Source organism: Salvelinus namaycush, chromosome 29, assembly GCF_016432855.1.
Source record: "Salvelinus namaycush isolate Seneca chromosome 29, SaNama_1.0, whole genome shotgun sequence".
Classification (NCBI taxonomy): domain Eukaryota; kingdom Metazoa; phylum Chordata; class Actinopteri; order Salmoniformes; family Salmonidae; genus Salvelinus; species Salvelinus namaycush.
This window is the reverse complement of record NC_052335.1, coordinates 13,537,953-13,560,661: the sequence shown is the minus strand read 5'-3', so window position 1 is coordinate 13,560,661 and position 22,709 is coordinate 13,537,953. Positions and strand designations below refer to the sequence as shown.

Here is a 22,709-nt window from a genome sequence, read left to right as displayed (position 1 = left end):
AGGAACAATGGTAACCATCTTGAAGCATGCGGGGAGACAACAGACTGGGATAGGGAGGGATTAAATATGTCCGTAAACACACCAGCCAGCTGGTCTGCGCATGCTCTGAGGATGCGGCTAGGGATGCCGTATGGGCCAGCAGCCTTACGAGGGCTAACAAGTTTAAATGTTTTACGCACGTCAGCCACGGATAAGGAGAGGGGGGGGGGTGCGCAGTCTTTGTTAGCGAGCCGTGACGGTGGCACTTTATTATCCTCAAAGCGGGCAAAGAAGGTGTTTAGTTTGTCTAGATGCGTGACGTTGTGTCCGTGATGTTGCTGTTTTTGTTTTTGTAGTCCGTGATTTCCTGTAGACCCTGCCACATACGTCTCATGTCTGAGCCGTTGAATTGCGACTCCACCTTGTCCCTGTACCGGCATTTCGCTTGTTCGATTGCCTTGCGGAGAGAATAACTACACTGTTTAGATTCAGCCATATTTCCAGACCTCTTTCCATGGTTAAATGCGGTGGATGGCGCTTTCAGTTTTGCGCGAATACCGCCATCCATCCACAGTTTCCATCCATCCATGGCGAGGGGCTGAAGCTCATTGGCTAAAACTCGAATTGCTAAAGGATTGGCCCACATGGGGGTAAATGTAGGGATTTTGTGGCTAATTGAGGTAATATAGTAATTCTGCTGATGAATTATGCATGTATGAACTACATATTGACACATCCAGCCTAAAGTGGGAGGTTTAAAAAATACTTACTAGTCACCAAAGTACCGGAGCATGTCTTTAATGTTAGAAAATTGTTATAGAAATCAAAATACTACTTATATTACAAAGCAAGCGGTAAAGCTTTACATGACAACAATTTTCACTTTGTAGTACGTACAGATAAAACATTATGGCATTTTAAAGGAGGCCTGGGTAAGGGCAAATTGTCACAAATAACTCAAATTAGCCTAATTATTTTTAAATAAGATACAAATGTCAAATACTGTATATCTCAACAATCCTTCCTCCAAAGAACAGTTCTATGGATTAAAAAAATGATGGGATTTTTTAAATCTACTTCCCCAGAGTCAGATGAACTTGCGGATACATTTTTATGTTTCTGCATCCAGTAGGAAGGAAGTTAGAGGTAGTTTTGCGATGCTAACTAGCGTTAGCACAATGACTGGAAGTCTAAAGGAACCGCTGGCTAGCGGATCCTGTAGACTTCCAGTCATTGCGCTAACGCTAGTTAGCAATTGCACTAATGATAGATAGCAACTTCCTTCAAACCATATACAGAGACATAAAAACATCTGACTTTGGGGAAGTCGATAAAGAGCTTTATTACTAAAATCTTGAACTATAGCTTTAAGTACTATGTAAAAACATGTTATACAATGTTGTTACTAATATAATTAGAGTGTTGCTACACAGGTTTAAGAGCAACTTAATGTAAAGTGTTACCACTTGATGATACAGAAATAAGAACAGTAGCTCAATTCGAAAGCTTCTCTAATAACAACCCAACAGAGATAAATACTAGTCTGGTCCCTAATCTGTCATTGTCAAGCCAAACGTGAGTAACAAGGACATGGCATGATGGCACAAACAGACAGCACTCAGGCTAGATAAATACTAGCCTATGATAACAATTTCCACAGTGGTTTATTGATATCATCGGATTGACCTACTGCGGTTTTCTACTGTGCTATCTTTTATCATAATAGACATGATTGTAATTATTGATCTGATATACACTAAGTATACAAAACATTAAGAGCACCTGCTCTTTCCATGACAAAGACTGACCAGGTGAATCCAGGTGAAAGCTATGATCCCTTATTGATTCCACTTGTTAAATCCACTTCAAATCAGTGTAGATGAAGGGGAGGAAACAGGTTAAAGAAGGATTTTTAAGCCTTGAGACATGGATTGTGTATGTGTGCCATTCAGAGGGTGAATGGGCAAGAAAATATTTAAGTGCCTTTGAACGGATTATGGTAGTACAGTAGGTGCCAGGTGCACCGGTTCGTGTCAAGAACTGCAACACTGCTGGGTTTTTCAAGCTCAACAGTTTCCCGTATGCATCAAGAATGGTCCACCACCCAAATGACATCCAACCAACTTGACACAACTGTGGGAAGCATTCAAGTCAACATGGGCCAGCTTTCGACACCTTGTAGATTTCATGCCCCAATGAATTGTGGCTGTTCTGAGGGCAAAACTCAATATTAGGAAGGTGTTCCTAATGTTTGGTACACCCAGTGTACATATCATATCATACATATCATATACATTTTGCTCCAAGCAACATTAGCACCGAAGCAGACATTTCAAGGAAGTCATTCACAACAAAGAATAATGCAGTTTCAATGAAGAATGAACCCCAGGATATGCTCCATATTACACTGGAATTGAAATTGATCTGGAAGTCACTATTTCATTGTAACTGCATGGATAATATAATGTATGTGTGTGTCAAACTTTGATTAGAGAGTGTGATGAATGGTAATGGGTTGAGAAGGATCTTCAAACAATAGCAGAGTAGTGTAAGTCTACTGGGCGGCTGAGTGCCAACTCTGGACTGGATGACCTGAGTTGCCTCCCAAATGACATCCTATTTCTGATATAGTGCACTGATTTTGACCCCTATGGATTGACAACTCAAATCGCTCAAAAAATTTAAAAAAGGGCTTTCTAATTAGCCTTCTTAACTAATGACAGCTTATAGCCGACATAACAAAACAATACCTTTACATTCAATATTGTTTAGATAATCAAATAGTTTAATTGAAACTTAAATAAACAATTTCCAGGATCGAAAATAGGCTGCAAAAATACATTTATTTAGTAGGCTTTCACCAGCTGCACCGGTTTAAACATGATATGGCCTGCATAGCCTATGGACTAAATCATGGGTTTCAAAAATCTGGCCCACGGGTGGTTTGAGTAAAAAAAATATTTAAAAAATAAACGTTTTATTTTTTAAATGTTTTTTTGGGGGGGTGGGACAAACTCAATATACTTTAAAATCACTAAAACCAAATCGAACTGTGTAGAGATGATAATGGACCTTCACTCATACAGTTTCTTGACTGTGTCCAGCTCGCTAATAATCACTGAAATTAAAGCTAGACAGACAGTAAAGGAGCATCGAAAATAAAAATGTAACTGACACTCCTCGTGTTAATGAAGGAAAGCCTGAATTAACGTAATAATTAACTGATAATAAACTGAATTAGTCTATCGTAAATAAATACCTGCTTGGAGACTGTGTATCCATCTACCGGGTTGTTGACTTTGTCCACAATGACTCGTAAATCCTTCCAAACCAAACCGGGGATTTCACTTGTGCAGGACCTGTTTCCAAGATGGTGTATTTCATAACATTTATTTTTACTTATCTGGTTATGTTAGGCTAGCCAGGGAAAGTAGTCTAAACTTGACAACGTATTCTCACGTGGGGGGGGATGAAACATATGTTCTAGCACTACACAAATAATGGACAGTTCCTTGATCCATTGCGTATACTGTACTGTATGTCTGCCCCACCGCTCACAGAATGGAATTAACAACACAATGCAACACAACAAGCTCCTGGGTTTATAAAAAAATATTATCTTGATTTAAAACATTTCCAACCTTCAATATAATTGTTCTGAACCATGAACTGACCCGTGGGTTGAAATAATGTTTTCCTTACACCCACCAAATTATTTTTCTGTAGGTCAATCGGGAGGAAACGCAGATATCTGACCAGATACAGGACTACTGTACTGAACTATACTTTACTCTACTATGCTGTGCTCTACTGTACTGTCCAATCATGGACTTGTCGTCTATGTTTTGGCCAAATCAAGTCCGGACCAAAAAACAACGTCTATAGACGTTGAAATCAAGGCCAGGGCAGACGGACCAAATGTCAATGTATTTTCCAATGTTCATGGACGTCGGCGTCGAACTGTGCTCACTGGGTATCAATTGCCAACCATTAAACGATGATGGATAGCCTACTATCAGTGGCATTGATGTAGCCTATTCTTGATTTAGCTTCCTCTACATGCCACTGTTTAGAATTTAGAATAGACAATAACAAGACCACTAGATCTGCCAGGCAAAATGCCATTGTCTGAAATGTTATTAAGTATAAGCCGCTTACTTCTGGACCCGTCCGTTTTTAAACCACTTCCGAACGATTCCATTTTGTAGCTCCGTGGCCCTCTGTTGGAAAACCGGGGAAACTGGCCTGGGAACAGGACAAACAGTTGAAGCCCAACCCCCCTCTCTCCCTACCGTTTACCAGTCCTCCGGATTTTAACATGGCTCCTGGCTGCGAACAAGCTTCCAGTAACCGAACCTGAACGTTTTTCTCTGTCAATCGACCGTCCCGCATTTCAATCAGGTAAAGATTTATTAACTGTTCGTTCGTGGGATTACCCACGAATGGAAATGTTGCTGAATCGAACGCTATGGTTGGCATCACTTCGACTGTACAGCCTGTGCGATTAGGGGAAGACATTAAAGCAGATATTTTCTGTGTAGCCTACTTCGTCTTCTTAAAAATGCACCGATTCGAGAGCAACATTTTGGGCTCACATAACTTGAAATTGTGTACATTGTGTCTAACTGAAAGACTGGCGATTGCATCTCACAATTGTATCCAAATATTTCAATACAATTTACATAATTGTGCAAACACTTCGCTTCATTTGTTACATGGAACGCAATTAAAAACGGCGTCCGTTTGGCGAGCCACGTCCCGCACTGTCAGCGAATTAATTGTTTCTCAAGTAGGCTTTAGCACCTTGAATATGCTATAGCTTGATATGCTCAGCAATGTGCTCTATAAAACACACAGGATATATGGCTGTTCAATCCAGCGTTCCTGGAGCGTGTTTAGGTTCATAATTCGTAGTTTTCAAGTAACTTTGTGCAGTAAACTATTCCTGTGGCGTACAAACCAGATGTATTTCATAGATAGGCTACAATGTAGAATATATCATACGTTATCTATAAACCAAAATCACAACTGGGGCCTCTTCTGACGTAAATATGCCTGAAATGAAACATATTGCTCCCATTTATGTGGGCAATTTAAGTAGTGACGTGAACGTTACGGTAAGGGTTAACTCTCTTGCTCGGATCTTCGCCATGTAATATTGTACAGATCAGCTGTGGGAGGCGCCTACGGAATACTGACGTGCAAAGGCATTAGTGAATCTGATTTGTCAAACTCGAACTGGGCGCCCGCCCTCGATACACAAAACTACAGTACCTACAGTCATAAGAGTAGAATGATTGTTGGCACAGGGATGGATCACGTACCATTTGGATAATAATTTGAACTCGCGTCCGCCTGGATATCTAATAATTGTGACAACATCGTCGCCGCAGTGGAATTATGCAACATTGTAACACTTTGTAACAGTTCGCCCTGGGTGCAACGTGGATGTGATTATTTTAGAGGGGATACATTGTCGCTTAAAAGGAGGACGCTATGAGATAGATGAAATTGTAACCGCTGGACGGACACCTTGATGTTGCTGTGCAAATATTTTCAGGGTGCGTAGGGGTTCGGTTTATAAACGTGGTGTTACATTATGTGGAATTATTATTTTTTAAATCTGAAAGGTTAGATATACTTATTTGCACTTTAAATGCACGTTGCCTTGTCAAAAGGTTGATAGGTGGATTTGTTTTCTGATGCCAGAACCCCCAGATTGCCTGTATGGCCGAATCATGAAGTTTTTTACATTTTTGCTTTTGCTTCCAGAAACCTTAAAAAGGACTAAAAAGAGTGGGAAGCAGTCCGGCAAGCTGCCAGTATGCTATGAAATCGTGACTTTGTCCGTGAAGAAGAAGATGGCTGCAGAACTGTACCCTGCCAGCTTAAACACCAACCTCCCCAACAGCAACGGCGCGGTAGTGACTGCAGCCAGCAAGAAAAACATCGTCCAGGTCACCCAAACTGTGACCGTGCCGACTACGACTGCCACTCAGCAAAATATCAACAACAACAACGTCGAGACTACCAGTTGGCAGTCCACTCACCCGACATTGCGAGAAAGGTATGTCAAGCTTCAGTTCTCGTTCTATTTTATAATGCAAACATTATATTATGCAAAACCTTGCGTAGTGATTGCCCCTCCGTGATTAAAAATGCCATCGATTTAACGTGGCGTGTACGACGCCGAATGGATGATATCATTTCTTATTTCGCTTCTTTCAGGAATGCCTTGATGTTCAATAAAGAACATATGGCCGATGTTCATTTCATTGTGGGTCCCCCTGGTGAATCACAGAAAGTTCCAGCGCATAAAGTAAGTGCACTTTTCTTCTGCGCCAAAGTCTCAGCGTGTTGGCTCTGTGTAGATTAGAAGTCTGAAGCAGTCATGTAGGCATATGTATAGTAGTAGCCTACCAAGCTTTTCCTGCCATTGTGGCCCATTGGACACTGGATTTTCTATTTGTTTTATGAATTACATTACACTGTCATATAATTTACATTTAAGTAAATATAAGCACAACAACTGTGTAATATGCACATGCTTTGTTAAAAATGTATCCCATTTTGCCAAACAATATGCATAGCCATATTGAAATAACCCACTTTCCCTCTTGTGTTTACAGTATGTATTGGCGGTGGGCAGCTCCGTTTTTGGTGCCATGTTTTATGGAGACCTGGCAGAAGGGGAGTCTGAGATTCACATCCCAGACGTGGAGCCTGCTGCTTTTTTAATTCTGTTAAAGTGAGTAACACATTACATCATCTCTGTGTAAGACTTGCTTATGCATTTCAGTCCTTTTTGTCAGCAAAGTTGCCATGCTTTTGTCATATAGCCAATATATAGGGGCGGCAAGTAGCCTAGAGGTTTGAGAGGCAGGCCTGCAATCTGAGGGTCGCTGGTTTGAATCCAAAGTTTCCTATATAGTGCCCATCAGCAAGGAACGTAACCCTATAACTTCATTTAAACCCCTTGGTGTGATTGTTTGTTTTTCAGGGGGTTGGGTTGGACAATAAAGTATTTTTTCATGTATTGCTGTGGTTGGGGTCAATGTCATTTAAATTCAGGATATTAATTGAATTGGCTCATTGAAATGGATTTGGTCCCCAACCCTGATCGATTGGATGTTTAGCAATCGTTCTATCATACATTGTGATGGTGAATGTGGTTATAATGGCTAAAATCCTCCCTCCCCCCCCCCCCCTCTTCCAGGTATATGTACAGCGACGAGATTGAACTGGAGGCGGACACGGTGCTGGCCACTCTGTACGCCGCCAAGAAGTACATTGTGCCTGCCTTGGCCAAGGCCTGCGTCACTTTCCTGGAGACCAGCCTGGAGGCCAAGAACGCCTGTGTGTTGCTCTCTCAGAGCCGCCTCTTCGAGGAGCCAGAGCTGACGCAGCGCTGCTGGGAGGTGATCGACGCCCAGGCTGAGCTAGCCCTCCGCTCCGAGGGCTTCTGTGAGATCGACCTGCAGACCCTGGAGATCATCCTGCGCCGTGAAACGCTGAACACGCGCGAGGCAGTGGTCTTCCAGGCGGTGCTGGAGTGGGCGGTGGCTGAGTGCCGGCGCCAGGGCCTGGGCGCCACGGCACGGAACAAGCGGGCGGTGCTGGGCAAGGTACTGTACCTGGTGCGCCTCCCCACCATGACTCTGGAGGAGTTTGCTGATGGTGCGGCACAGTCTGACGTGCTCACCCTGGAGGAGACGCACGACATCTTCCTGTGGTACACGGCGGCCAACAAGCCCAAGCTGGAGTTCCCGCTGGCTCAGCGGACAGGCCTGACGCCGCAGCGGTGCCATCGCTTCCAGTCATCGGCCTACCGGAGCAACCAGTGGCGATACCGGGGCCGCTGCGACAGCATCCAGTTTGCCGTAGACAAGCGCATCTTCATTGCCGGCCTGGGCCTGTATGGCTCGAGCGGCGGCAAGGCTGAGTACAGTGTCAAGATTGAACTGAAGCGGCAGGGTGCCACGCTGGCGCAGAACCTCACCATGTTCGTGTCGGATGGCTCCAGCAGCACATTCTCAGTGTGGTTCGAGCACCCGGTCCAAGTGGAACAGGACACCTTCTACACGGTCAGCGTCGTGCTGGACGGCAACGAGCTGAGCTACTTTGGGCAGGAGGGCATGACTGAGGTGCAGTGCGGAAAAGTGACATTCCAGTACCAGTGCTCCTCGGACAGTACCAATGGGACGGGCGTGCAGGGGGGGCAGATCCCCGAACTGGTCTTCTATGCATGAATCCTGGGGTTTGTTTGTAACACATCCCCTCCCCCTGCGTGGAAGTGCATTCTACCACTGGATTCGTTGAACATGCTGGGGATTATTAGAGGGTCCAAAAGCAAAAGAGTTCCTTTGCCTTCTTCAACAATGTAGCAGCAGTGAGAAATTATGTAAATGAAAACATGCCTGTTAGTCCTTTGACAAAATGTTTGAGTGATAGAATGCTCTTTCCATTTTTATTTATTGAGATAAAGATACAACCTATGATTTTAACTATTGAGCGCTGTGGCATGCAGCCTGGTGTAAATATTACAGAGAAGTTGTATTATTGCACTCCTACTGGGCCACTCCCTGTTAGCGTGTTGTTTTTTGTAAATAACTTGAGGCTAATTTGTTTACAGCTTGAGGTTGGCTGACAAATGAACTGTCTTGTATTTAGTGCGCAGCTTAATGGAACTGCAGAACATAAAGAAAACGTTTTTGTGACTCAAAATCAAAGGTGTTGATACTTGTTCTTTGGTAACACGCCCTGAGATTGAAATGAGAATTAGAAGTCACCAGGGAACCATTTTCTTACATAACATCATCTCCACCTCTTCCAGTAGCAAAATTACGCATACCATGTAGTCTGGAGTTTGAAATACTCAGTCATGTATTTTTTGACACAAAATGAGGCGTAATGGAATTATGACTCTTTATTATGCTGCAGCATACTCAATTTCGAATAGGCCGACAACCTCATATAGTGAAATGTTATTGCTTTAACAGTAAAATCGTGTTTCGGCTTGCCACTTGTGCCTTTTTAGGAGGGTTTGATCACCAATTTAAACTTGAAAGGCAAGTGACCTTCGCACAACCCTGACAAATCACAACGGATTCATATGTTTCTCTCACGCTGTGATTTCAAGTGTTCCACAGGACAACATAATCGCTCTGTAATCAAAACAGAATAATTTGCATAAATTGCGGAGGCGACGAAGCGACTCGACAGTGCCCTTTTTTCCTGTTTCAACCAACACTTTTTACTCACATCTCCAACATATTCAGGGTACTGTCTGGCTCATCTTTCTGGTTGGGTGCCACCTCTCAAAGTTGTTAACTGAAATTGGGAGATGGATTTGAATTCAACCCATTGAAATGTGCTTGCAGTGCTTTCATCATTCTAATGAGGGGTAAACACTAGAGCAAGTTGGAGATGGTAGAAAGACAGACTTTCTGCTGACAGGCAGCTGGATAGGAATTACCTAGCAGGGAAGACACACTGACCTGCTAATCAGGGCCCATATTCACAGTTTGAGTGCTGCTGACCTAGGATCAGTTTAGCATTTTTGCCAATATGAATTTATGGACAGGGGGGAACATATTAGGGTAGCCTAGCGGTTAGAGCATTGGGCCAGTAACCGAAAGGCAACTTATTCGAATCTCCAAGCCGACAAGGTGAAAAATCTTTAGGTGTGCCCTTGAGCAAGGTACACATTTTTCCAGGTTCGCCGTTGATAATGGCTGACCCTGGCCGTGACCCCTCTCTCTGAGGTTGTCTCAGAAGGAGTTGGGATATGCAAAAAACACATTTCCAATTCATGCATATAATACATGTGTGAAATAGGACAAATATAAGCACCCACCAAATGTATTATTATTATTATAGATCAGCACTCCTCTGGGTCTGTATTCAAAGAGCATAGGAGTAGGAGTTCTGCTAATATAGGATCAGTTTTTCCTTTTAGACCATAATGAATAAGATTATATGGGGGGGTTATAATTCGTGGAGGGATTTATTTTAGTTTTTTGTTCCTTTTTGTACTTTTTTTAACCCCTTTTTCACCCCAATTTCGTGATGTCCAATTTGTAGTTACAGTCTTGTCCCATCGCTGCAACCTCCGTACGGACTCGGAAGAGGCGAAGGTCGAGAGCCAAACATGACCCTGCCAAGCCGCAGTGCTTCTTGACACACTGCTCGCGTAACACGGGAGGCGACCACACCAATGTGTCGGAGGTAACGCCGTACCACTGGCGACCATGTCAGCTTTCATGCGCCCGGCCTACAGGAGTCGCTAAAGAGCGATGGGACAAGGACATCCCGGCCGGCCAAACTCTCGCCTAACCCAGACGACACTGGGCCATTTGTGCGCCGCCTCATGGGTCTCCCGGTCGCGGCTGACTGCGACACAGCCCGGTATCGAACCCGGATCTGTAGTGACACCGCTAGCACTGCGATGCAGCGCCTTAGACCGCTGCGCCACTCGGGAGGCCCTTCTTGGAGGGATTTTAAGTCTATTAACTCCAGGTTGTGTACTTGGATGATTACCTCGTTTACTCTCTGTACCCCTCTCATTACATTAGTCAGATGAGAACGAAGCAGAAATGTTGATCTTTTACGGGAGGGGATGGGAGGCGGGCATAAAATGACTGCATAGCAAGTCGTCAAAACACTTGAAAGGCATGGGGCCACAGTGCCCCCACTGGTCAAATTGTAAAATGAGGTACTGCACTTGCCTTCACAATGTGTATTCTATTCAAATGGAAAAGTCTTAAGGGAGATCCTTGGGACGCCCAACTCTTGACTTCACCCCATTGAAGTTGAAATTTAAAATGGTTAGGGTTCAGGGTAGGGATGTCCCAAGTGTCCAACGGCTGCTGGCATATGTAAAAGTGCAAACACTCATATGGTCTGCATATTTCTTGGCAGGGTGATACCAAAGACGGTACAGAATGAAGATAGGCAGAAACTGCTTCGCCAATAGAAATCCCCGATCATACTTGACATTGGCGAGCTAAGCTCATGTGCAGAAACACTTCATCAGGTAAAACAGTCGTCTCGCGCCGAACTGCGCATGTGCAGACCGGCAAATCAAACAAATCACTATTTCTATATAAAGTTGTTTTTGACTAAAAAGTTTGTCACAATGAGGTTAGAGTAATAACATGTTCAACCTACTTGAATCTAGGTTGTGCCTTTTAGATTTCGAGAAACAGCTATGGAAGATTTTTTCACTTCTCTCTTTGACTTCTCATACCCCAAACCCCGGCCTGGTCTTCTTGGTCTGCTTCGTAAGCGTTCCCGGAAGTCTCTTGATGTTGGGCCTCGGGGTTTAGAAACTCTGTGGTGATTCACTGTGATGTGTCCCATCCTTAAATAGTTTCTTTCCCTTTCTAGAAGATGACTCATCTATCTGTTATCCAGTCTTCCTTCAGTGGCCACAATTGAAATTAACTTGATATGGAAGGTATTGTTGGTCATTTAAAGTGTAGGGACATAAAATAGCCTTTTAGCTTTCAGTTGGTTTGTTAAAGAAAGAAAGAAAACAATGAGTGAGATACATTTACAATCGGAAAGGATTGGATAGCTGTAACAAACAAGGAGGCAAAGTTCCACCCAGCCTATCAGCAGTGAAGCAAGTACCATATTGCTTATACCTATCCAATCCCTTTCAGATCTGACCAAGTACTCACTGGCCAGGTTGGAGGGCTATGGATCGATTTTGGAATTCAGCCCTTGAGCTAAAATAAGGAGTAAGGTGACGTTGCCCCTAGACAATGATCTTGGGTCAGTTTTAAATTTTCCCCACTAATGGTTAAGGCTAGGATAGTGGAAACTGATCCTAGATCTTACCTATTGCTGGGGAGTTGATGCAGAGCTCTCGAGCCAGCAGGAGGAAGGTCTTCCCTAGGATGTACACGTTCACCTGTAAAGCGGAGGAGAGTTGGGCTCTGTTCCAAAACTTTAAGAACGCATCCTTCCTGCTGGCCTACCTTGAAGAAATTCCTGATCGGATTGGTGAAAGCCATGTTATTTGACTTTTACCCACACCTATCAATTTGTGTTAGATCTGTGATTACATTTACATCATTTACATTTAAGTCATTTAGCAGACGCTCTTATCCAGAGCGACTTACAAATTGGAAAGTTCATACATATTACATCAATGAAAGAATGCACATCCTTCCCGCCTCCCTTCCTTGAAGAAATCCCTGATCTGACGTGGCTGGATTGGTGAAAGCTATGTGTTAGAACCGTTGCTTAGACCTATCGATTTGTGCTAGATCAGTGATTATGTCAAGGAACGGAGGAAGGAAGGTTGTTTTTAAAGTATTCAAACAAGACCTTGGCCCCTGTTCCAATCATTTTGAAACACATCCTTCCTTCCTTGAGGTAATCAATTATCTGTACCTACATGGGTGGATAAGTGAAGGTAATGTTTCCAATTACTTTGTCCAATCAAACCTTGGCAGATCAGTGATTTCTACAAGGAAGGAAGATTGCTTTGCTGTCAGCTAATTATCATTTAAAGCTTAATAGTTGCAGTCATATGAAAGTTAATTAAATTTCAAAGCAGCACAATTGAGGAATTGTATATGGAACTGGAGTAGGTAGAGAAAGTATGTTTATATTATGTTCACAGAGGTAAAGTGTGTAGGGGGTGAAGAGCACATTACTCAAAACCCTTCCACCCTGTGCCTTAGCCCCCAGTGTCATGAGAAGTTGCCCCCACTCTGTACATACTGATCTAAGGTCAATTTTGTATTCCCCGGGTAATGGTTAAGGTTAGGCTATGGGGTGCATCAGCTGTTCCCAGATCAGTGTCTATGGGCGACTTAGGACCCACTCGGTGGACCAGGGCCACATAGCACTGACGATTTCGTAGCCTGGTCTTAAATCTGTTTTGTGCTTTCTTGTAGAGTCATATGGTTGTTGTTTGGCATCAATGGCATGACAGCCACTATGGGAGTGGGCTATATAGCACAAACAGATCTGGGACCAGGCTAAGGATTCAGTGCATTGGTGGCATATTTCTGGAGAGGCTCCACCCTTGCCACCCTGGCCTGACCACGGCCTTCCAATACCAAACAGGGGTGAGTCTAGGGTGGGGGCCGTGCTGCTCCCAGGACAGCTGGCCTGGACTGGGGGTAAAAATATTGCACTGCGGCAGCTGTGTCGGACAGAAACGCTTCCCCCAGGGACCCAACAACTGAACATTAAATTCCCTGCATTGAATTGACATACTCTTTCTGTCCTCTAGTGGCTAGATACCCCATGGGAAATTAGGACTTTGTTCTTCATACATTTAATTATGTTTTGGGAGCTGAAATGAAAATGGTTTGGTTATGATGGATCTGAGATTTAAAATGTCCTTAATCTGCATATCATTTGGTTTTTCATTTTTGGTAGGCAGTTCAGTTGTTTAATTTGGTGGTCAGCTGACTTGCTTGTGTCACACTCCCTGCAGACCACATCATTCATTGTGATGAGGCTATACCCAATGGCATTAGTATGTGGATATCACATATCGCCTGGGGCCGTATGTTTTAAGCATCTCAGACTAGGAGTGCTGATCTAGGATCAGCCCCCGCCCATGCAATCTTATTCACTGTAATCTAAAAGGCTAAAAGGATCCTAAATCAGCACTCCTGCTCTGAGACACGTCGTACATACAGCCCCTGGGTCAAATACATATGTCAAAAATTTGAGAGCTGTGCATGATTTAGTCTGTGCTGTACAATGGATCCAATGGAGTAGTCCCAATAGTGACACTTTATCAGTAGTTAAAGGCAACCTTTACCTTACTTCCCTGAATGTTTGTCCTGCATGGCTACATTCCATTTCTCTACCCCTCTCACAATGTGTACACTCGAGCACTACCCCTTATGGATTTAAAAGAAATTGACTGGTGCCAATAATAAGGTGGGAACTCCCTCCAGCCATGCTTTCACCAATCCAATGCTTTTAAATGAATGAGGAGTGAAGTGCACACATCTGGAGAAGGGTAGAGAATCGTAATGGACGAAGACAGAGACTAAACGTACCTGTAGGAGATCACTCAGGTCCAGAAGCATGTCTGAAGAGGGAAGGAGCGTTAAGGAAGGAAAGGTGACAGCAACAAGGGCTTTACCGCAAAGAACAGAGATACACCATGGTTGTGTTCAGTAGGCACTAAACAGAAAATAAATGGTCTGAAACTGTGGGGTACTATATGAACTAAGTAGCATGACCCATTTCTCAATGGGTTCAGCACTTACAAATACTGTTCAGAGCAAAGTATACAACATTATTACAAGCCAAAGGCTATTTTAATTATTTATGTTTTTTGCCGAAATGGCCCAAATCGATCTGTCATAACATTCTAAGAATGACCTAAAAAAATGTATGCTTAATAATGCTAATAAGTAAGAGGTGCAATGTACTTTTCCATCAACAAAACTGAGAAAACAAATTCTAAAAAGAGAATGCCGTCCTTTCAAACTGAAAATAATGTAAAAACATGAAATCCAGTGTTCAAGACAAGTAAGTAAGTCTAGGGCCTTAGAATTGTGCATTAGGTTTGTTTTTTGCCAATTACTACGGTGAGTGAGACGGTGCATACGTTGATGCCGGGGTCTTTCTGCAGTCAAGCATCGGGTGACTCAAACTCCCCTGATGCTTGGCCCCTTCGGCTGCCGATGCGCGGCTAAATATAGAACTGGTCCCGCAGTGCCTCAGCTCCGCCCTAGCAACCTGAAGACGAGTTCACCTAGAGACGGGACAGAGGGAGCGAAGTGGATTGACTCGGGAAGACTGTCGGCTGACGCTTACCTCACAACGCGGTGAATGGACGGAAGTGTGCAAGCACACACAGACACACACACACAGACTGGAACATACATTCCTAATTGGAACACAAACACACACCTGGAACACAAACACATATTATAAATTACTACATACCTAGTGTACACGACTACTATACACATTGCAAACTTCACAGCCATACACACACCCGACCAACCTCTTATTTACTATTACAAACAGCTGAAAAACACGCGCACACACACACACACACACTAACCAACACACAACAGATAGGCTACATGAAAACAATCAAATGCCAGTTGAAAACACACACTTCCCATCCACCCTCTGACCCACACACACGCTCGTACCTGAGCAACACACACACGGATACACAGACACCTGAGGTGACACACACATAGTACGTGTGGCCGGCGGAGAGATTACAGGGTCCATTAATCTCAGCGGGGTGAGATTAGAGCCACAGAAAGGGAAAGGATAATCTGATAGTTCCGCCGCCATTCGACAGATAATGTAGACCGTCGCTAAACCTCACACACTAGGGATATGTTCCAAATGGCACCCTATCCCTACATAGTGCACTACTTCTGACCAGGGCACCCTATTCCCTAGATAGCCCTATGGGCCTTGGTCAAAAGTAGTGGAGGTACTTATATTTTCCTACTAGCACTGATAACTACTTTTTTGACGGAAAATGTACTTGCTACGATTGTGATATTTTGTTGCCACACCTAGATATCTTAAGATGAATGCACTAATGCAGGGGTGTTTAACTAATTTAACTAAATTCGGTCTTCAATGAGTTCCAGAGGGTTGCACTGAAAATGTGCTATATGTCTTTGCTGTCAAAATTTGGTAAATGTTTTCCTCTTTCCATCATTTATGGAATTTTTTATGCTCCCTGACTGTCGAGTGATTTCAATAAACTTTATGCACTGACTGTGCATAGTGATTATTAGCGAGCTGGACAGAAGAAACTGTTTGACACACCTGCACTAATGTAAGTTACGATGGATAATAGTGTCTGCTAAATTACCAACATGTATATAGGGAATAGGGTGCCATTTGAGATGTAGTTAATCACTCACAAGTAGGGGGTTCCCCTGCCAGTATCATAGTACTGTCAGTTGCCCATAGCTCGCTTTCAAAGAGTGTCGGACAGGCATGGGGCAATGTTTTTACACTTTGGGTTAGTGATAAAATAGTTTTGGCGTTAAAAATAATAGGACAGCGACGAGATGTGTATTTGTTCCCAGAAAGCATTAACGAAAACGCTTATTTCCGAAGTGGTCCACGAGAAAAAAAACTAGGAATTGTACCTTGTATTGTTGTATTGATAGTTCTTCTCCAAAGGACTCTTTGGGTAGTTCGAATCCACTGAGGATTTGAATAGCAATATCAAGGAGAGTGATAGGTTAGACAATCCTGTATAACGCATTCGCCTTTGGGCGAGTGGTGTCAACGTTACTGGATGAATCCATGTAGATAAGGCTAGACAGTTCCCTTCAACGGTTGCCTGTGTGTATTGTAGTCTAGTAAAAGGGTGTGGTTGTGTGTAAATCAATAGGATAGAATGAAGCCCCTGAGGACCTGTATCTTTCTATCTGAGTCCCCTGTGACTAACCGGAGGAGCCCAACCCAAACCCGGCCTAACCCCCAAGGAAAGAGGTGCACCCTTCTCTCAGCAACGCCACAATACACAGACAACTGGTGAGATTCTCTGGTGTTACACAAACACATTGCTCTTTAGTACAGGCCTTGAACGTTACAGTGGTACAGAACCCGGGTTGGACTGCTGAAGTGACAAATGAAGACTTAGTATCACTACACTGTGAACCTAACACCAATAGTGATGTGGTGGTGCTATACCCTGAAGCAGGACACAGCGACCTGAAAGGGATGGCTAGAGGTAGGCCAGATACAGGCATCATCAAGTCACTGTAAGGTACAGTAATTCCTTTCTCCCCATCACTTAACCATATGTGGTTCCGTTGACTGTAAATAGAAGATAATCTACAACGTATATGGTCCTCCCCTTGTCATTCTAAAAGAGTCCATGCAAACACACACACACACACATACATATGAAGAAAACGCTGGTCAATGGTCAATAAGAAGACTTTCATGTTACTTTGCAAAAGGTACTACTGAGCACGACCAGGGTGAGTAGAATCTCTGCCCAATCAGTGCGACCTTAATCAATTCACTTCCATAGGAGGAAGAAAAACAGCGGTACTCCAGACCTTCAGGCTTATATTTGAATATCCTTGATGTAGATCAGTCGTGGCTGGTGACACTTTAAATGGGAAGGACAGGCTCATAGTAATGGCTGGAACGGAGTTAATGGAATGGTCTCAAACACATCAAACACCTGGTTTCCATGTGTTTGATTACATTACATTCACTCCATTAATATGAGCCGTCCTCCCCTCACCAGCCTCCTCTGATGTAGAATTACTTATGGTGGTCGTGTGGCGCTTGCATCGCCAAGGATAATGGGTCCAATTCCACTGGGGCCACAACTCAAAATGCATCCACACATGACTAAGTCGCTTTGGATAAAAATGTCTGCCAAATGGCATATATTATATTGTTATATATTATTCCTCACACAAACAAGATGGCCTCCCTTTATGACAAGTTTCACCAAACTTACACCTTTGTTTGCTTTACACTCGTCCACACTGTCGCACCTGAGAAAAACATTTGTTGTTCCACTCTCCATCGTTTAACAGCAATAACTAAAACGCTGATGACATCCTCAAGGTTGTGGAACTATAACTGTAATGGCTCTTATGGGAAGAGGTGGGAGGGCAGGAGTGGCGCTTCCTCAACGCGACACCAACAGAAAGCAGATGAGCTTCCTCAAAAGACCAATTAGTGAAAAAAGATCAGAATAGGGGCTGCCTGTGTAAACGCAGCCTATGTGATTTATAATCTGGAGTAGTGTGATGTTGCCCCTAGTAGACACTGATCTTGGGTCAGTTTTGCATTTCCTCTACTAATGGTTAAGGTTATAATTGGGAGAGGGGAAGCTTATAATGCATTCTGATCACTGAGTGGTTTGATCTGGACGCTGCGGTAAACATTCCTGGTCTTCTGCGGCCTTGGAATTGGGAGGTGTGTCGTTGGACCTGATCGGAAAATAATGGGTCTCTAAGAGATGGGTGTGTAGAAGCACGTGCTGAGAATCCATCCACAATAACTCACAAACCCACCCTCTCTATTACACACATGGCTGCACAAACACATCCACAAATACACACATCCACAATAACACACACAGACAATACGTCACAAATACAATCATTCTCCCTTCCTCTAATCTCCGGTGGGCAGATTCTGCGTGTAGACCGAAGAATCTGCCGGGACTGAATGAGATGCGAGAGATAACGAACAGCCTTAGTTCCGGTTTTTGTCACTGGTTATTTTGATGTATCTGGATTGGGCGAAGGCGGTGCTTCACCTCGAGTGCTTTGCGCATGTACCCACACAGATTAGTATCCTTTAGCGAGGGTGGAAACTTTGTTTTTGTCAGAATTTCTAACATATATGAACACAGTTAATCATGCAGCTGACCAAAGATTGTACTTCTGGTTTAACAGAGATTACCCTTTCTTTCACACATACAGTACTCAAAAACACACACACACGTTAATCTGTAACCATTGATATGCCTTGGAAACACCGTCCCCCCAACCCCCTATGGTAAAAGACAATCTCCCCCTTTGGCCCCCTTTATGGTAGCAGGGGGTGTGGTCCCAGTCCCAAGGATACGGGGCGTGCCCTCAGTTCGGCAGACCAAGTAGAGGCAGGCGGCGATGACATGCGCCATCTTGCGTCCGCGCGTCAGGTGCTTGCTCACCACCATCTTAAAGAAGTTGAAGGCCGTGTCCAGGCAGTGCTGGTTGAGCTGCAGCTGGCTGCCCAGGTTGTGGATCTGCCGCTTGCCTGTGGAGCGAAACACACACACACACACACACACACACACACACACACGTTAGGGTAAATAGTTACACACACATGGGTAGGCGTAACTTACACACACACACACACACACACACACACACACACACACACACACACACACACACACACACACACACACACACACACACACACACACACACACACACACACACACACACACACACACACACACAAACGCACAGACACGGATAAATAGTACACCCACACACACTAGACTACTAGTGTTTTGGGTTGCCAGCAGCGGTGATGTCATGAGCGCGAGAGTGGGGCAGACAGGCCCTGTTAATAGGGCTTGACAAACCGCCCCTGTGCTTCTCCCAGGCAGAGAGAGAGACAGACAGCTGTGTACTTACCAGAGAGAAGTCATCTGCAGCACAGCCTCACACACACACACGTATGCTTGCAAACACATACACACTCACAGACACACACAGACACAGACACACGTGCGCAAATAAGCAAAATCCATGAACACACAGATGGTAATACAGAACACACATACTGTATACAGCAACTCTAGTCCAAACACAAACATAGGCCTTTACTATAAAAAATATGCATGTTCAGTTCCATTCCCCACAGTAGGATATATTTGTGTTAGGCTATCAATTAACCCGTCTCAATTGACATTAACATCTCCCTCAACGTCAGCAAGACCAAGGTGCTGATTGTGGACTACAGGAAACAGGGACGGGTGAACACACCCAACATTCACAAGGTCGCAGGGCCAGACAGATTACCAGGACGTGTACTCTGAGCATGCGCTGACCAACTGGCAAGTGTCTTCACAGACATTTTGAAACTCTCCCTGTCCGAGTCTGTTATACCAACATGTTTTAAGCAGACAACCATAGGGCCCAAGAACAGTAAGGTAACCTGCCTAAATGACTACTGACCCGTAGCACTCACGTCTGTAGCCATGAAGTGGTTTGAAAGGCTGGTCATGGCTCACATCAACACCATCATCCCAGAAACCCTAGACCCACTCTAATTTGCATACCGACCCAACAGATTCACAGATGATGAGGTCTCTATTGCACTCCACACTACCCTTTCCCACCTGGACAAAAGTAACACCTATGTGGGAATGCTATTCATTGACTACAGCTCAGCGTTCAACACCATAGTGCCCTCAAAGCTCATCAATAAGCTAAGGACCCTGGAACTAAACACCTCCCTCTGCAACTGGATCCTGGACTTCCTGACGGGCTGCCCCCAGGTGGTAAGTGTCGGTAACAACACATCCGCCACTCTGATCCTAAACACAGAGGCCCCTCAGGGTTGCGTGCTTAGCCCCCTCCTGTACTCCCTGTTCACTCACGACTGCACGCCAGGCATGACTCCAACACCATCATTAAGTGTGCAGATGGCACAACAGTGAAAGGCCTGATCACGACAACAACGAGACAGCCTATAGAGAGGAGGTCTGAGACCTGGCCATCTGGTGCCAGGACAACAACCTCTCCCTCAATGTGATCAAGACAAAGGAGATGATTGTGGAATACAGGATAAAGAGGACTGAGCACCCCCCCATTCTCATCGATGGGGCTGCAGTGGAGCAGGTTGAGAGCTTCAAGTTCCTTGGTGTCCACATCACCAACAAACTAACATGATCCAGGCACACAATGACAGTCATGAAGCGGGCACAACAAAACCTATTCCCCCTCAGAAGACTGAAAACATTTAGCATGGATCCTCAGATCCTCAAAAGGTTGTACAGCTGCACCATCGAGAGCATCCTGACTGGTTGCATCACTGCCTGGTATGGCAACAGCTCGGCCTCCGACCGCAAGAAACTACAGAGGGTAGTGCGAACGGCCCAGTACATCACTAGGGCCAAGCTTCCTGCCATCCAGGACCTCTATACCAGGCGGTGTCAGAGGAAGGCCCTAAAAATTGTCAAAGACTCCAGCCACCCTGGTCATTGACTGCTCTCTCTGCTACCACACGGCAAGCGGTACCGGAGTGCCAAGTCTAGGTCCAAGAGGCTTCTATACAGCTTCTACCCCCAATCCATTAGACACCTTAACATCTAGTCAAATGGCTACCCAGACTATTCACATTGCCCCCCCCCCCTCCCTCCACACCAATGCCACTCTCTGTTGTCATCTATGCATAGTCACTTTAATTAACTCTACCTATATGTACATACTACCTCAACTAACCAGTGCCCCCGCACATTGACTGTACCGGCACCCCCCTGTATTGTTATTTTTTACTGCTGCTCTTTAATTACTTGTTACTTTTATCTCTTATTCTTATCTGTATTTTTTTAAACTGCACTGTCAGTTATAGGGGCTCGTAAGTAAGCATTTCACTGTAAGGTCTACACCTGTTGTATTCGGCGCATGTGACTAATAACATTTGGTTTGATTTGATCCACATTGACGGGGCAGCAGCGGAGAGGGTCAAGTGCTTCAAATTCCTCTGTGTCCATATCCCTGAGGACTTAACATGGTCCTCTCACCCCTCAGATCCTTAACAACTTTTACAGCTGCACCATCGAAAGCATCCTGACTGGTTGTATCACCATCTGGTATGGCAACTGCACCACCCTCGACCGGAAGGCCCTACAGAAGGTGGTGCGGACGGCCCATCCAGGACATACATGCCAGGCAGTGTCTGAGAAAGGCCTGAAAAATTGCCAAAGACTCCAGCCACCAGAGACATGGACTGTTCTTAATCTCCATGCTTCCGTCTGGCAGGCGGTACCGGTGCATCAAGGTTCAGAACAACAGACTCCTAAACAGCTTCTATCCTTTGGCCATAAAACTGCTAAATGGATAACACACTACTGCTCTCCCTCACAACAACGCTGCTGCTAAAATTATTATTGATTAGATTCATTATTCCCGCTTCGCTGCTGTTCATTGATTATTGACTTCCATTACCATTTATCTATCTATATATCCTGCTACTGGTCACTATTACTCCTGTTTACATGTATTACCATTATTATATTACCATAAGTATTTATATATTCCTGCTACCAGTCACTTTCCAGCCGTGTTTACATGTATATCCACCTTTCACGCCTACACTGACACTCTGACACTCACACTCGCACTAACACTTGCTTGCATACATACACACACACACACACTCACCACCACACACACATCCACCCACCTCTTATGCTGCTGCCATACTGTTTACTACTGTTATTATTATTTATCCTGCTACCAGTAACTTTCTCGTAATCTCTGCCTACATGTAAATATTTACCTCAAATACTCCAGTATCCCTGCACATTATACATTTGGTACAATCATGGACTCTATAGATTCCTTTCTTATTTCTTGTGTTTTTTTTATTACTTATTCTATTTGATATTGAAAACTGTTGGGTAGGGCTTGCAAGTTCAGCATTTCACTGTACTTTAGAATGTGACAAATAAAACTTGAAACTAAATTGGAGCAAAAAAGTAGAGACAAAAGAGAAAAAAAAATATGAGAGCTGTATAAGTAATGATTAGTGTGACAATCAAAGATACACTCAACTATTGACGGTAACAAACTCAGTTATGGTTACTAATGACTGTTTATGAGCAAGTGAGTGAGTATGACTGTACACAAACATACACACACAAACATACACACTCAACCTCAGGAGACTGTAGAAATTTGGCTTGGCCCCTAAGACCCTCACAAACTTTTACAGATGCACCATTCGGGCTGTATCAACGCCTGGTAAGGCAACTACACCGTCCGCAAATACAGGGCTCTCCGGAGGGTGGTGCAGTCAGCCCAACGCATCACCGGGAGCACACTGTCTGCCCTTCAGGACACCCGATGTCACAGGAAGGCCAAGAAGATGGTCCCGTGTGGCTCAGTTGGTAGAGCATGGCGCTTGCAACGCCAGGGTTGTGGGTTCAATTCCCACGGGGGGACCAGGGTTCAATTCCCACGGGGGGACCAGGATGAATATGTATGATAATTTGT

At 44.3% G+C, this 22,709-nt stretch overlaps 2 protein-coding genes across 4 annotated transcripts in view; one reads left to right on the top strand and one right to left on the bottom strand.

Moving 5' to 3' along the window:
- Window positions 1-22,709, bottom strand: part of brf1b (BRF1 RNA polymerase III transcription initiation factor subunit b) — a 130,251-nt gene that overhangs the window by 83,377 nt on the left and 24,165 nt on the right. The window contains exons 4-6 of the mRNA XM_038968134.1: window positions 18,556-18,729; window positions 14,016-14,047; window positions 11,824-11,896 (exon numbers count right to left, since the gene is read on the bottom strand). Coding sequence (XP_038824062.1) covers window positions 11,824-11,896; window positions 14,016-14,047; window positions 18,556-18,729 — 279 coding nt within the window. The remainder of the gene's footprint in view (window positions 1-11,823; window positions 11,897-14,015; window positions 14,048-18,555; window positions 18,730-22,709) is intronic.
- On the top strand, window positions 4,260-9,108 carry btbd6b (BTB (POZ) domain containing 6b). 3 transcript variants are annotated; one of them, XM_038968137.1, is made up of 5 exons: window positions 4,260-4,380; window positions 5,752-6,046; window positions 6,208-6,298; window positions 6,609-6,727; window positions 7,196-9,106. In XM_038968137.1, the coding sequence occupies exons 2-5, from the start codon at window positions 5,841-5,843 to the stop codon at window positions 8,226-8,228; spliced, it is 1,449 nt and encodes a 482-aa protein (XP_038824065.1). In that variant the 5' UTR covers window positions 4,260-4,380; window positions 5,752-5,840; the 3' UTR covers window positions 8,229-9,106. The 3 variants fall into 3 exon arrangements, with proteins under 3 accessions (XP_038824065.1, XP_038824064.1, XP_038824063.1); XM_038968136.1 differs by lacking the exon at window positions 4,260-4,380 and adding an exon at window positions 5,290-5,540 and having other exon boundaries at window positions 7,196-9,107; XM_038968135.1 differs by lacking the exon at window positions 4,260-4,380 and having other exon boundaries at window positions 5,718-6,046; window positions 7,196-9,108.

Bases quoted from the DNA above. Each gene is read 5' to 3' on its own strand.
- btbd6b (XM_038968135.1), top strand. From the start codon at position 5,718: ATGAAGTTTTTTACATTTTTGCTTTTGCTTCCAGAAACCTTAAAAAGG. The intron at 6,047-6,207 runs GTATGTCAAGCT...CGCTTCTTTCAG, and splicing joins CACCCGACATTGCGAGAAAG to GAATGCCTTGATGTTCAATA. The intron at 6,728-7,195 runs GTGAGTAACACA...CCCCTCTTCCAG, and splicing joins GCTTTTTTAATTCTGTTAAA to GTATATGTACAGCGACGAGA.